This window comes from Trifolium pratense, linkage group LG2 (assembly GCF_020283565.1).
Source record: "Trifolium pratense cultivar HEN17-A07 linkage group LG2, ARS_RC_1.1, whole genome shotgun sequence".
Classification (NCBI taxonomy): domain Eukaryota; kingdom Viridiplantae; phylum Streptophyta; class Magnoliopsida; order Fabales; family Fabaceae; genus Trifolium; species Trifolium pratense.
Window position 1 is genome coordinate 53,375,033 of NC_060060.1, and position 15,900 is coordinate 53,390,932.

General features: G+C 33.0%; 2 protein-coding genes across 2 annotated transcripts; one reads left to right on the forward strand and one right to left on the reverse strand.

The window, feature by feature from the left end:
* The first annotated feature begins 5,247 nt into the window (after positions 1-5,247).
* On the forward strand, positions 5,248-6,393 carry LOC123909568 (EPIDERMAL PATTERNING FACTOR-like protein 1). Its single transcript, XM_045960425.1, has 2 exons — positions 5,248-5,572; positions 5,971-6,393. The coding sequence occupies exons 1-2, from the start codon at positions 5,456-5,458 to the stop codon at positions 6,214-6,216; spliced, it is 363 nt and encodes a 120-aa protein (XP_045816381.1). The 5' UTR covers positions 5,248-5,455; the 3' UTR covers positions 6,217-6,393.
* Positions 6,394-9,588: 3,195 nt separating this feature from the next.
* On the reverse strand, positions 9,589-15,500 carry LOC123909090 (chaperone protein dnaJ A6, chloroplastic-like). The gene is made up of 8 exons (XM_045959867.1): positions 15,247-15,500; positions 14,792-14,943; positions 13,474-13,609; positions 13,298-13,355; positions 11,406-11,448; positions 10,898-10,946; positions 10,731-10,811; positions 9,589-10,646 (listed from the first exon to the last, which is right to left on the reverse strand). Exons 2-8 carry the CDS (start codon positions 14,896-14,898, stop codon positions 9,804-9,806), a joined length of 1,317 nt encoding a protein of 438 aa, XP_045815823.1. The 5' UTR covers positions 14,899-14,943; positions 15,247-15,500; the 3' UTR covers positions 9,589-9,803.
* Positions 15,501-15,900: the final 400 nt, after the last annotated feature.

Consider the following 15,900-nt stretch of genomic DNA (forward strand, 5'->3'; position numbering starts at 1 on the left):
TTCTAACAAGAGAATGTTAGCAAAATAATAGTAATGTTGAGTGAAAGTGAGATGTCAAACATAAGGGTCATGTCTCCTATTTACAGAGGTTTGTGATCCCATATTCCCATGTGTGTTGGTGGTTGCTTATTGGGCAAGCATTAAATTGTGACTTTACACTCTGTTTTTCAACCGTACGGTGAGGTAGTAAAATTCAGCATATAACGGGTTTGGTCAGCTATCTACAACTACATCTACAAGTTTGTTAGATCATCTCTAATAATAATTTTTTTAAGGAATTCATTTTTAGGTTTCATACACTATTATTAAAATGTACAAAAAAACACACTATTATTAAGTAGCTACCAAACATCATATTACATGCACATTTTGCTCCAATAGTAAAAAATTATGCAACTTTTAAGCGATTCATTACTATGATTTGGGATGTTGGGAAGTTTCTCTTTTTTTTTTCTTTTTTTTTTTTTTTTTTTTTTTTATGTTTTGGTTGGTCTGGTTAATGAAAGAAAACAAATGGTTTATTTTATTGCTACCATACCATAGCTTAATTAAAGTCTCAACTAAACTCTATGAAACTCACATTGTCATTTGACGTTCCTCCAATGAAAAATAAAAATAAAAAATAAGATATGACTCCATCTTATGAAACCTATGATGCTCCAATTGAAGTGCCATTACACATCAACATTTTTTACACCATGTTCATCCCTTATTATGCAACAAAGTAAGAAAAAAAAGTTCATGGCTAAAAATTGAAGTAAAACTCTGATCGTGATATTATTGATAATTCAATTTATTTTGTTTTGGTAGAAATATTCATTTTGCTTTTATGATCAACAATGAATTAGGAATTGCATGTGATGCTGTAAGTGACCCCCATAGTACTTTCATTTTTGGGGTAGAAAGGACGTGCATGATTGTCCTTGTCTTAGGCTCAAAATTCTAATGGTAAATAATTGAATTTCCTATTGTAAAATAATTACAAAAAATTCCATGAAAGAAAGAAATATCCATACTCCTAATTTACTTTTGTTTTGATAAAGATTGGCACTGTTCTGGTGACTACAATAACCGAGAAGAAAGACACTATACATACAATATGGCATAAAAATGGATATATAATACAATTTTGGCAGATATATCTTTTTCTCCTCTTGTGAAAAATGGTCCGTACAACTCTGGTCATTGAGTGTCACAATCCCTCTGATTAGCTTCTCAGTGCTATGTCAACAATGCAATGGCAGCTTTGGCTATAGTTGAAAGCTGTGGTGGAATCACACCATGTAATCCCAAAATTAACCTTCAAAAGGAAACTGAGAAACTAAAGTAGTTCCACATGCCTTCAAGCATTTTTTGTGTAAATGCCAAACTCTTCTAATAAATATAAATATATATTCCTCATTGTGAAGAAATCATTTTTTCAATATCGAGAAAAGAAAATATATATGTTGTGTTTAAATATGTTTATAAAAGAAAAGAACATGTTTATAGTGAGACAATGTTGTGGTTAGTACAATTTTTTTAAAAAATGTGTGCCTCAAAATTCAACTTATATTTCCTCTTGTTTTTATAGAATCGACTTCAATAATTCACCGTCTTTTTAGTGAGAGTAAGAATGATCGTAATCTTTTACTTCAAAGGTTGATATCGGTTTTGTTTGATATTTTGATTAATTTTCGCGTTGATACACTGTTTTTTTAAGCAAATGTTGATAATTTAGAGTTTAGAACTATGGTATCCACCTTAAAATTATGTGTGTTCCAACATGATGGTGAGGTGGGGAAACGAAAATTTCATGAGGTTTGCTTGGATACACGTTTCCCTTGCATGGCACACATCCCAAAGTTGTGGTACTAGTATGTCATCCACTGGGGGGAAAATGTTAACTAATGCCCCGGGAGGACGGTAGTTAAGAAAACTCAATATAGTAAAATATAAAAAATGGAGCATTCTTTTTGACCAATACCAAAAAATCTCACATTGTTTATAATTTGGGTTAAAAGCATTTTATAAAGGACAAAACTTACCTACAATTCCTTACCTCCTGTTTTTACTGTTCCCTAATCATAACACGACACCTGCTTTTTTCTTTATTTTAATAATAAATAAATTACACCACCGTTTAAATGCGTTAGTTTTTCTGTTATGTTTCACACCGCCTTTGCAAATTAACACGACACACCATAAGAAGACAATTGCTATGGCATGGAGGACAACCTCCTGAGGCATAACAGACTCGCTGATTGAAGAAAATATGAAACTATCCATAGCGAAAAATCCAAACTTGTTTTGGAATGTTATTATAGAAATATAGAATATAGAATGAAACAAAATTGTTATGCTTGATCAACCTCTGTTTCTTATCCTCCCTTATTTTATATAAGGTTTGTTCTTGTTGAGTTTACACACCCTCACAACACATGCTTTCCTTTCTTCCTGCGTGATACAGCCTGCACAATAGTTTTGTGAAATCCAATGCAAGGTGAGTACCGACATGACCATTGGAAAGATGAAGTAAGCATTGACCAGAGAAGGGGATTTGGAAAGGTAATTTTGTAACACTTTTGATGGATTGGAAACGATAAAAAAACGTGGGTGACGGCTGCGATGTGGTGCTGGTTGGAAAACGGATTGTGCGTGATAACAGGGGAAACGTCAAAAAATTTACGTCGTTAAGTTTATTAAGATGATGTGGATGAAGTAGTACATGTGTCATGTTTTGATTAGAAAACAGTAAAAACAGGAGGTAAGAAACTTTATATAAGTTTTCTCCTTTTATAAATAACATTACATTTTTTAACACAACAAATTTTACAAAGGACAAAACCGTGAAGATAACATAATATTCAAAATGAAAAATACCTAAAAAATACAGTATTATAAACTTGAAATTGGAATATTGACACTCGAAGTAGGAGTTGAACCTATGTCACGCTCAAGGACAAACATACCCTTAATCTCTATTAGACTATACTGTTTTATAACATACTCCCTCCAGACACATTTATAAGCAAATTTAATGGTGAGCATAAGTATCACTGCGGATAGTATTAGTACCTAAAAATTGCAATATAGTATTGTGTACTTTGTTCCAACACTTTTCTATGTCGAAACAAACATTATATTAATCAATCTTATAAAAATGCATTGATATGAAATAATTTATATGCTCATTTGCATAAAAGTAATTTAAATAATGAATTTATGAGAAAATTGTTTGGAGAGAAAAACTTCAAATTTCAACTTGTGAGAATCTACTTTAAAACAAACCAAGTCATTGAACTCAAGTGGTTAATGAGCTTCACCAAAAAGGACGGATTTCGGAAAAACCCAAGTTCGATTCATGGGTGGAACAATTTATTGGTCATGCTTTACTTACCTTGCGGCCGTACTGTGGACTACTTGGGTCCCTTTTCCCTAAGAACAAGAGGGTTATAAAAAAAAAAAAAAAAACTACTTTAAAACACAAAAACATCCTAAAATTTAGTTCTTTAACGTTATGGATAAAAAAGGCAACAATAATTATGACAAGTATAAACAACATCACATGATATTAAATAATAACTCACATGAAACTATTTGATGATCTGTATAAGTTCCATTTATGAGGGTAAAGTAATAAATAAATGTCGGCATGTATCATTCTGTTCATAAAGTCAGTGTTAACCTTTTCTATAATTATAGGCTTTATTTGGATGAATCATGTTTTTGGGCTAAAAACCAAAGGAGATAATTCATAATTCATTTTGTACACCAGTTTAGGACTACCCTTTGCCTCAGCAGCCATAATTAGAGATGCAAAACTCAAATGTAAAATGTACTATTGTATACTATCTATTCTTAAACATAGAATATTTTTTGAGTCCTTTCTGTCTCTTTTATTTATAAACTTCCATTCGAATCTGTAACTGTAATTAATTTTCTTACTGATATATGTTATTTTTATTTAATATATAGTATGATGGAAAGATAAGAAACAATACACAGTTAATGTATTAACATATAATCATTTTTGACTATCCGATTAGAAACGAATAGTTGAGATTGAAACTCTATAAAATTGTATTGAATGAATCATAACGGTTTAATCACTTTTCAATGGTCGAAATTTGCTACTTTGTGAAACTATGTGCCGCTTTAAAGTAGCTAATCCTAATTCGATTGAGTATATGAATTCTCTCACTTTTATATTGTCAACATTCAATTTTTCATCCGATGTGAGATTTTCAACTCATTATATTTAACACACTTACATTAATCAAATCTTCAGATATTTGATCTATAACTCTTCTTTATGAAAAAAAAGTCAACTAAAAAGAGAAAAGTCACATGTATCAAACATATTTTTCCGACAAAATTAGTCGTAGTTAAACGAAAATAAGCTATACACGTGTATAACATAACATAATTGTTTTATATATATATATAAATCGATATTCGGTCCAAAGACACTAATTCAAATGAACCAATCTTACAGTTCGTACACAGAGGTGTCATGCAACCTTCATGTATCGTGTTAGGACTGTGGCCAAGAAAACCAAGAAAGTTCCATGTCTAGGTCAAGTTGTCCCAAGACCCCGTCTCTTGACGCGTTAAGCCCGTGACACGATACGCAGTAGACGAAAAAAATCAAAGTGTTCCGAAATAGACATAGATGTATCACGTTGCCAAGAAAGACCAAGAATATTCCATATATGCACTTGTGAGATTCGTTTAAAATAAGATTTTTTTTTTTTATTCTGTATGAACTAACCACCAATATCACTAAGCCAAACATAACATAATTATAAGAATATAATGTACTACTCTGTCCCAAAATATAAGGGAAAATTGGTCAAAGAAAGTTGATGTATTTGGTTAAAAATTTGGACTAGATACATCAACTTTGGTTGACTAATTTTTCCTTATATTTTGGGACGGAGGGAGTATATAGTGAAGTCAAAGTATAGAAGGGTAATTGAAAAGAGAGTAGCTGGTGTCTCTAAAACATTAGATAGACCACATTAAATGCTAGTTTTAACTACTAGTACCTTGTTGTGTGTTTTTTTACCCCCCACTCACTCCACTCATAGATACAATAATCCTATATATCACTTTCAAACCAGCATAGCTACTTATAAGAATCAGTCTCAAACTACTAATACAACCAAACAGTCCTTCACACTGCTTTGGATTCTCCCAATTTGTTTACCTTTATTGAATCGTTCCTTTCACTTTTCTGCCAACACTCTGCACCCCCTCTCTCTCTCACCCTCCACCACTATCACTCTCTTTCTCTACACAAATTTTCATTCTTGGTCTACATTTGACAACAAAAATTATTATTAATTCATTCAATTTGACTTATTTTCTGTCACATTACAACTGGCATTAGGAATATATCTCAGTTAAGTCACATTTAATTTTTCTACTTAGATGGTTTGAATGACTTCAACAAATGACATGATATGCTTCCATGGCTCCACTTAATTCATATCACCATATCTTGTTAATTTTTATCATGTTCATACTTCACCTTCTGCTGTCTCCAGTTTCTTGCTTCAATCAAGCACAAGCTGCAATTCCTCCAAGGGTAAGCTTTTATTAAAGTACATAATATAGCCAAGATTTTTCTCCCTCATTCACTCTTTTCTTTGCTTTTATGTGTATGTTTTTATGTATATATTTGGATTGACAGTGAATTTGACAGAATTACAGTCAAAATCACGATAGCACTGTGATTTTGTTAAAGTTTCAAACGTAGTTTTTTGCTATGAAAAGTATACCATGCATATTTCAACTGACGGTGAATTTGTCAGAATTACGATAGCACTACGATTTGATTTGAAATTCTAAAGTATTAGTTTTTTGTCAATTTCGACGTGAATACAAACATGCAAAATTTTTCAACAAAATTAAGATTTCATTGTGATTTCGTCAAACTCACCAGATACACGGTTGGTTAATTGGGTTTGTTAATTATGTGTGCAGGATTTATTATTTGAGGAGAAAAACAGGTTAGGTTCAGCTCCACCAACATGTCACAACAAATGTAACCAATGTCATCCATGCATGGCAGTGCAAGTTCCAAACCATGAACATGTTCAACCTGGTCATACTGTCTCAACTTCTGACATGAAAGGTGGTTTCTTTCTTCAAGATAGTAATAACAGGTACTCAAATTATAAGCCATTGAGTTGGAAATGCCATTGTGGTGGCCACTTCTTCAACCCTTAGAAATTCCATTGTAGTAGTAGTAGTAGTATCTTATCTTTGATGAATGAAGATGAAAATTATTGTAAAATTGAAAATGGCCATTTTTTTTTGTTTTTAATTATTTATTGGACTAAATTATTGCATCAGCATTGATTTGTATACATTGGAGTTTGATACACTTGTACAAAGTTTGTTACGGACCTGAAATTTTACTTTATGGTAGAGTCTAAATTTTGTACTACTTAAAAACTTTCATTGAACTATTTTACTTTTTTCATGTAATTTTGTTTAATTTTCTTTCATCATGTGTTATTCAATAACTACACTTGTTACTTGTTAAAGTTGTGTCGTGCTTATAAAATAAACACGCTGTTAATATACTCCTTCCGGTTTTAAATATATGTAAAAAAAATCATTTTTTAGTGAATGAATTTGACCTATAATATAGACCAAATTCATTCATTATTCAATGAATCTGAAAAGTGACATTTTGTTTTTGTTAAAAAAAAGTAACATTTTGCTTATATTTAGAATCGGAGAGAGTACTCTTTTAGGTTCTACAAAATTAGGGTGATTCTCGCGCATTCAGGGATCTTGAAGTTTTACATGTTGTAACAGTTAGGTTAGTTTTTTAGGTAATAAATAGTACTTTAAGTTTCTAATTTGTTATACTGTTACCTTCTAGTTATTCAACGTTTACAAAAATCGCTGACGTAATCGTTAATTATGAAGTTAAACATGATAAATTTGAGGCTTAATCTGATGTAAACCATGAGTCCCATGGGTACTAAACAATACAACAACATCAAATTATAATCTTAAGCTCGTAATCTTCATGGATGTTTTCTTGGTCCGTATGTCGAAATTTTGAAGGACCACCACTACAAAATACATATAGTTGTGAAAAAAGCTTTTGCAGATCAATAATTATTGTTTGTTTGTTTCTGTCTGAAAATTGGACCGGGTCATTAAATACATTGACATATTCAATAGTTTATCAATACAACATTTTTAAAAGATTTCCAACATAAAAATGTACACAATGCATATCATATTTTTTTCACATTTGAAAATATTTTAGTTTACAATCTGGAAAAACTACACCCACTTACTTAATCTCTGTAATTTTCACAATATTTAATTGTAAAAACAAGATCAGTTTAATGTTCCAAGCTCTATCCATCAAAATCATATAATAAGAATATACTTGCAAATATTAAGATGTGATAAATATAAAGAAAAATATGACTAGTATATAACCATTAATCCTTTATGTTTTAATGTTTTTGTGGCTTAAAAAACTGATCGATACAATTTCAAGAAAATATAACTAATGAACATTAAATAATTGATAACATAACTCCAACTCCAACTCATGATCCCTCTACAATCTCCACACAAACTAATGTAATCATCCAATAATAATCATCTACCTTTCTTCACTCTCTATCCCATGCATGTTTTCTTAGATTTGCACAGAGGAATTTGATTGCCATCAACATTTTTCCACAATTTTTTTTTTTTTTTTTTGCATATTGTACCTTCTTTCTTAAACTCATAATACATTTAGACATCCTCAAATAATGCATATGTTCAATTCCTTATTTTCCCGACTCGTGATTTTCAGAAGACAACATGAGCATATCATACGCATATTTTGTTGCTTTGTGACTGCCTAGCAGCAATCTTTAATCTCTCAAGACCATTAATATTTTCATTTGGATAATTAAAGTATTCATGTAACCCTTCACTAAACAAGATTTCAACATTTACAATTTCCTTACAACGTTTCAAAAATGACAATGCTTTCTCATTAGAATATCATTTGATTCAACATTGGATCAAATGATATCCTAATGAGAAAGAATTGTAATTTTTGAAACGTTGCGAGAAAAGTGGAAATACTAAAATTTTGTTTAGTAAAGGGTTACGTGAATACTTTAATTATCCAAATAAAAATATTGGTGGTCTATCAACCAAAAAAAAAATATTGGTGGTCTTGACTCTTGAGAGATTCAAGATTGCTACTCAAAGCGGTCACAAAGCAGCAAAGCATACATATGATATGCTCAGTGGCGGCGCCAGACAATTTTTTTGGGGAGGGCCGTAAATTTTTTATTTTATTTATATTATATCGTTTGTAATAAAAATATATGTGTTTTGAATAAAAAATATCATTTATTCGTTTGTAATAAAAAAAGTGTTACATTCTTATTCCGCACACAAAGGAAAACAAAGATAAGATACAAGTAGAACAATTATCTATCGTCAAAAAAAAAAAAAGTAGAACAATTATCTCACACCACCACACCCTTATTCTACATTCTTATTCTTATAAATGCAATGAATAACGTCAAAGTAATCTCAACGTTGCAAAACCATAATTATCAACGGAAAAAAAAAAAAGAAAAAAAAACGTTGCAAAACCATAAGGTTTGTTAATTAAGACTTAATTAGCATGCATCAATGGAATGGACAAAAGGTAACGTGTACATTTACTAAGTAAAACACGTTTAACAAATCATTAAGGCTCTGTTTGGATTGATGTAATATAATATAATGGTAAGGTGTATTTTACTAAGTAAAACACGTTTAACAAATCACTAAGTAAAACACGTTCAAAACCAAGATCATGTTGATACAATGTTAGTTATAAAGAAACAATTGAATGAAGATGATAGCCAGGCAAGTCCATATTATTTTCCTTGAAAATGGACATCTTAATTGTTTATTTTTAATATGCATCTCAGTCATGTGGCATCTTAAAACAATCTTGAGCAATGCTATATCTCCCGAAAGAGAGCATCATGAAGTCCTCGCGAATAAGAACCAGCCAATCACAATGTGCTACTTGACAGAATACATGGATGTGTGGCGTAAACTAGAGAAGTTAATGAATAATCATGCAATAAGAAATTGCCAATTGTGTCCGGAAGTATTCACAAGGTTGTAATTTGTTGAAAACCTTTTTGGAAAACCAATTAGGTCGCCAACCACTGTGGTTCCCATCAATTGCCATTTGCTTCTGCACCATTGTCAATTGTTTGCTTTTGCACCATGGCCAATTGCGTCGCTGTGTCACTACCAGTAGTTTCTCTATGCATACCGAAACCATTTGCTCAAGTGAGCATTTGTTGGCTCCAAGACAATGTTCAATCATGTTGTTATGAAAAGTAAAATTTCATAAGATCTCTTATCCACTTGCTGTGTACTTTCTGTATTTGCCACCACTTTGTGCTAAATAGTATTTTGATGAATTGTGTACATCAACACCGTTAGTGCCATAACATAACCCATAATATAGCAAAAATTAACATCTGTGTGCAATAAGTTTTTCTTATTTTTTCTCCTTTATGAATAACATATTGACTAGGTGCATATAATTCAATGCAATCAAAAAGCAACATCCAAGAATATAATTAAAATGTAAAATCCAAGAAAATAAGCAATAGATGATACAGAAAGCATGTAATAACCTATTTCCTCCCTTCATATCAGCCTATGTCTATAAGGAGTGATAACTTATATATACCAAGTTCAAGAATGAAGAATCCATAAAAGGAAAAGAAAATTTATGGCACATACAAGTTCCAACTTCCAACAAAATATCATCTCCTACTGGCAGCAGTCTTGCCGCCTTTGCTCAACTCCGAGAGTTCCTCGATAAGTTTTCTCTCATCGCTGCTCAGTTTTTTAGGAATCTCAACTTGCACCCGAACCATTTGATCACCCCTCATATTCTTTTTATTCAGCAATGGAACACCTTTCTTAGCCATAACAAGTGTTGATCCTGGTTGTGTCCCAGTTGGGATTTTTAAATCCACCATTCCATCTACAGTTGGAACCTTAATTGTAGTCCCCAAGATTGCATCAATATAGGAAATTTTACAAGAGTATAAAATGTTTGTGTCTTCACGTTTAAGCACGGGATCTGGGATAACTTCAAGAATAACAAAGAGGTCACCAGGAGAACCACCACGCCTTCCGGTGTTACCTTCATTTCGGACCCTTAAACGACTACCAGAATCCACACCGGCTGGAACCTTGAGACTTATCCGCTTTGATTTCCTCACCCGACCATCCCCTGAACATGTACTGCAAGGTGTTCGAGTTTCTCCAGTCCCATTGCAAGACGAGCAAGTCATAGACTGCTGAAAGATACCTAACGGAGTCCTTGTTTGTGTGACAACCCGACCCTGACCACCGCAAGTGTTACATCTGGATGATTTAGTCCCTGGTTTAGCCCCTGAACCATCGCAGGTTCCACAATTCTCTAGTCGCTTAATCTCTATCTCCTTTTCCACTCCGAAAACGGCTTCTTTAAAGTTCAAAATGAGACTGTAATACTCATCTTCGCCATCAACTGCTCCATTCCAAGAGCCTCTGCTGCCCATTCCACCGCCCATGCCCTCAAATAGTGTCTCAAACAGATCAAAAGGATTGCTGAAATCCTATAATCACAAAGATCATCCATTTATCAGAAACAATATGTTATGACAAATTAAAATTCTCCATAATCTTCAGCGGTAACTTACCCCCATGCCCATTCCTTGACCTTTTAGCCCTGCCTCCCCATATTTGTCATATATGGATCGTTTCTCATCATCTGATAATACCTGCAAAAGAATTATAATTACATAAGATCAATCATGACGGACCATGCATTAGGGTCAGCTGTATTTAATTAATAACCTCTAGTTACCTCATATGCATTACTAATTTCTTTAAATTTCTCTTCTGCACCAGGTTCCCTGCAGCATAAAGTGAATGTACATAATAAGTCAATGATAAGCAACATTAATCAAATGATTATGACCACGAGAATATCATGGAACTAGAAATTATGGCATGACGTGTGAAAAGGCGCTTGACAAAAGATGTAAATGTAACAAGTTTAGGAATGTACAAAAAAAGTAGTTTTAAAAATAACATGCTACAAGCATTGATTGTAATCTAAGACACCCAAACCACTTTTTGTTTTGAAAACTTGGTATCCGGCCTTAGGACCGACTAATCCAAGGGGACCAATCCCACCGCCCACTTGCGGGGGCCCCATTTAAAGCCAGAGTTTTTTTTGCTTTGTATGGACTTAGCCCACCGAAATTATAGTGAAATCAGAGTTAAAAATTAGAAAAGGTGTCGGAACGGGGAAAATAAAGGATATATTAGGAAGCAGAGAACTTTAATGTGAAAGAGAGAAAAAAACTCACTTGTTCACATCTGGATGATAATTCCGGGCTAGCTTCCGATAAGCTGAAATATTCACAGTAGAATGATTTTATAATGCAATGATACAATGGGAAAAAAATGCATAACCAAGTAAAAGCAAATCGCACATAGCATCTGGCCATAATAATAACTTCTTAATCACAAACAACCACTCATTAACCCTAACCATTGATGTTTCTAATACTAATTTTAAACTTCTTTTGCAAACCTTTCCTACATTAATTACCAATAAATGTGAAGTGAAACGAATCTTCAGTTTCAACTTCTGCAGTCTTGGGCAAAAATTCCCAGAGTAGCATGTGCTGGGAGTCTGACTTTGATTTGTTATGTTAGTCTATACAGAAGCCTCACAACACCATATAATACCTAAGAGCAGTCAATGTCGAGATTTGCCTTGGAAAATTGATGTTTGATGGACCTGTAGCAGTGCACCACGCCGGGGGCGTGATATGCTTCACGCGGCGCGCAATTGATGGAGGAAATTGGGGTTGGTTGGCTGCTTGTCACGCGGGGCGTGGCACTGTTCACGCTGGGGGCGTGGCACTGTTCATGCTGCTATATAATTGCAGATCTGTTTTTTGCAGCAGTGTGAAGAGGGAGGAAAAATGTGATTTCTAGGGTTTTGCTTCCAACATGAAAGCTAGAGTGTTGAGGGTTTCTCTTGGGTAATCTATAGGGTTGGGGAAGTGATTGTAACACCTTAGAAACACTTATTGATTGAATCTCTTGGTCACAGGAAGAGATTCGGGAAAATGGTAGATTTAGGAAAACTCTAAATCTTGCAACTCTTTTGTATGGAATCTCATTGTAATCAAGTTATTGGTTGATAGTGGATCGGAGAGTCTCTCCCCCCCCCCCCCCAGAGTAGGTTAGTTTTAACCGGACTGGGTAAACAATTTCTTCGTGTTCTTTATCGCTTTCGGTAGTTTTAGCTTGTTTGTTTAAATTGCTCATCCATGTTTGATTTGGTTGCTTCAATCCATTTGTCCTACACACTATAGATAGTTGGTTCTACTATTGGTTATTGGTGTGGTTTTCGGCTAGAATTCACAACAGTCAAAGACAATTAATTTTGAAATTTTGAAATAACAGTATTTAGTTTGGAAGGTTAGCTCCACATGTGCTTTAATTGTTAGCTTGCATTCTTCAGATATTTTATCTGAAACTTTTTCAGTATTAATATTCCAATTAGTCAAGGTTAAAGAAGCGGCAAGAGTTATTTAAAGGAGATAACCACTCGGAATCGGTTCCCCTAATATTAGAAATCCCTGTATATCCTACATTTTGGCAAAAGTTTAGGGTACTTGTGTCTTTACAACATTCAACAAAGGCACATACAAACACCAGTTTCTGTCTTGGCAAATTTTTACCAATATGTAGGAAAATTTAGGAAACTCAAATGGAGAAATTATGCTCCTCAATCCTCATCATTTGTAGTTAACAGACTGAGGCTAGTAGGGTCATTGATTTCTGTTAATACGGGAAACGCTGCTTTGCTAACAAATGGTCATGTGTGAATTCAAAACTAATGAGTAAACAAAAACAATGAATTTGATATTGATATCATTACTCATGTTCCCATTCTATGTTTATTATCGGTACTTATCCTGCATCCTTCACAGACATTTTATCTGAACCTTTTTGAGTGTTTAGTATTTCAATTAAATGATGTTAAGAAAATTGTTCGTCGTTAACAGACTGCAGCTATTGGGGTAATTGATTTTTTAAAATAAGAGATCACTGCCTTGATAAACAATTGTCATTCATGAGTTCAACAGCTAATGAGAAAATAAAAACAATGAACTTGAATGCATCAACTAATGATGATGGAGGAAAAATCATATTAGTCAGAGAAGGAACTGCAGAAAAATACCAGTCTTAATTTCAGCTTTAGTAGAATTTTTTGACACTCCGAGGACAGTGTAGAAATCCTGCACGTGCATACATATTAGATATTCAGTCAATATATTGGATGTTCACAATGAACCCTTGTAAGCAAAACCAGAAACGACATCATTGTTGCATAGAAAACATGTAATAAAAACTTACTGTGCCAGCTCTAACTATAAACCTTGATCCCTTTCGACGATGCAAAGTTTGATATGAACCTGTGTTAAAACGCAAGGAATCCCGAGCAAAAAAGGTTGAACTTGGGGAAGCCATAAAGTTTACCCTGCTTGTAACACTGGAAGGAGAATTATTGGATTAAATTACACTCTCTAACACAATGAATTATGTTGAAAAACTGTGTCTAATTGAGGTCAAAGTTGTAAAACTAACTTCAAATATATCATATAATAAACTGTGTATAGTGTTTAATGCAATGATTTCAAAATGAGGAACCCGCCAATTTAATCATAAGGCCACAAAATAATGTTTTATGTCATAAATCAAAACAAAAACATAGCAAAGGTATAGCAAAAAAAAGAGCACAAATTTGTGAGAAAGTAATTGTGTGAAGTCGTTGTGTGAGCAAGCAATTGATCGAGTGACTTAGGAAGGCCCCTGTTTTAGAAGAATGATAATGGAGGTATGGAATATTTGTGATAAAAAAGCAATAGAAACTGTTTGATTCTTCAAATTCATGGATGAGAATTGGGGACAAAAAAGCAAGATAAAAACACAAATTGTTGAATTGTGCAATTCATATTTTTGATAAAAACAACATGATGATTTTGATTCATCACATGATATGAATCATTCACTTGCTATTTGAAGGCCCTCAAGAATTGATTGAGAAAAAGAAAGACGATTATCTAATTGAATAATCTTACATTGAATAATCATGTCCAGGATGGGAAGGCGAGTAAGAGACACAGGTGCACGAAATGGAGTTTAGAAGAGTTGATTTTGTTTGGATAATGAAGTATAATCACGTTTGTAGGGTATATGTGAATAATTATTCAAGTCTCAAGCCAAGAATCAAGTTTAAACCAAGACATTGGGCTCAAACGGTTAATAAGCTCCAACAAAAAACGGATACGGATAGTTCAGGAGAACAATTCTTGGTCAGACTTTACTTACTTCATGACTGAACTCCATAATACTAGAGTCCCCTTCCCCTAGAAACCGGAGGATTAAACACCAACAAGAAAAAGCTAAAAAGTTTCCCTTTTCTCAACATAAATTTTACTTCCTACAAAATTGATTTTTTTTTTTTTCAATTGCAAAAAGATGTTGAAAGTAATTCAAACGACTCCCTGTTTTTCCCAATTCCAGTTAGAAGTTTAGGGTTTTCACCAAACCGGCAATAAGCTATTCCTAACGGAGACAATTAGAGTAACAAAATAACATTTTTATACTCAGTTTTCCGACTATATTACAATATACAATAACAACATTTAGAATTGAATACAGGCAGACTCACTTATCGCGTGACGATGCGAATTTGGCTATGGAGCTGGATCTGGCAATAATCTGAGGACGAATTCCCCATTGAGTAGCTGATGTATTACCAAAAGGTGCAACAGCCATTTATAATAAATTCTCAAAGAGACAATAAATATGAAATTCCACTGGCTGCAAAAATATTAAGAAAAAAAAAACAATAAGATAAGGCAGTTTCAGAACAGAAGCTAAAAGTTAATGAATTACTTACAAGAACGAGGAAATTGAAATTGGTAAATTGAGTAATGAATTAAGATAAGAACCCTTGTTATTATAGATAAGAAACAGAAACGACAATAATTGAATATATTGTATAATGAAGAAATGAATAAAAACTTATATGTTGTGTTGTGTTGTGTTGTGTGGAATAATAATAATTGTAAGAAATGATGTTTGTAGTTGAATATGAATTTGAAGAGAAAGAGAAAGCGAAACCTGTAAAGTGGTATTTAGAGATTTGGTTGAAACCTTGTAGGCGCTGCCTTCTGGTGTGTGAGAGAAGTTGAAATGAGAGGATGAGGAAGTGAAGCTGTTATAGCTTTCTCTCTCTCTCTCTCTCTCTCTAGAGAGTTGCTTTGTGGGTTTACAGGGAGAGATGAAGTGAATGAAAGGGAACTTGGTGGTGGAGTTTTCTTTCACCTTTTATTTAGTTAGTTTAGTTTAGTTTATGTATAGATGTAGATACACCAACGTTGCCTTGTCGTACTTTCTAGAACCCTAATAATGCCCAATCGTCTCTCATTTCCAATGTTAATTTACACCATCATTTTCATTTTCATTTTCATTTTCATTTGTGGATTTTTTTATACTACCTTCAAATTTATTGTAAAAATATCCTCTAAATTTAACTTAGGATAGGATGTCTTTTCGTAACACAAATAACCTAGTTTATAGTTTATTATAGTTTATTATGGTACTGTAGTTTATAAGCTTGTTTCATAAAACTGTAGATGTGTGGTACCAAGTTCTTTTTACTAGTTTATAACTTTTTTTTCGTATATTATTTCAAGTAGCGTTTGAGCTTATAGTTTTTTACCTTTTATTTCAATTTTAACCTTATTATTTTAATTTTTTTATTAAAAAATTTAC

What these genes read in the sequence shown, in the direction of transcription:
- LOC123909568 (XM_045960425.1), top strand. Translation starts at nt 5,456, where the DNA reads ATGGCTCCACTTAATTCATATCACCATATCTTGTTAATTTTTATCATG. An exon ending in AAGCTGCAATTCCTCCAAGG is followed by an intron (nt 5,573 to 5,970) that starts GTAAGCTTTTAT and finishes TTATGTGTGCAG; the next exon opens with GATTTATTATTTGAGGAGAA.
- LOC123909090 (XM_045959867.1), bottom strand. Translation starts at nt 14,898, where the DNA reads ATGGCTGTTGCACCTTTTGGTAATACATCAGCTACTCAATGGGGAATT. An exon ending in AAATTAGTAATGCATATGAG is followed by an intron (nt 10,812 to 10,897) that starts GTAACTAGAGGT and finishes ATTCTTTTGCAG; the next exon opens with GTATTATCAGATGATGAGAA. An exon ending in GTCAAGGAATGGGCATGGGG is followed by an intron (nt 10,647 to 10,730) that starts GTAAGTTACCGC and finishes TTGTGATTATAG; the next exon opens with GATTTCAGCAATCCTTTTGA.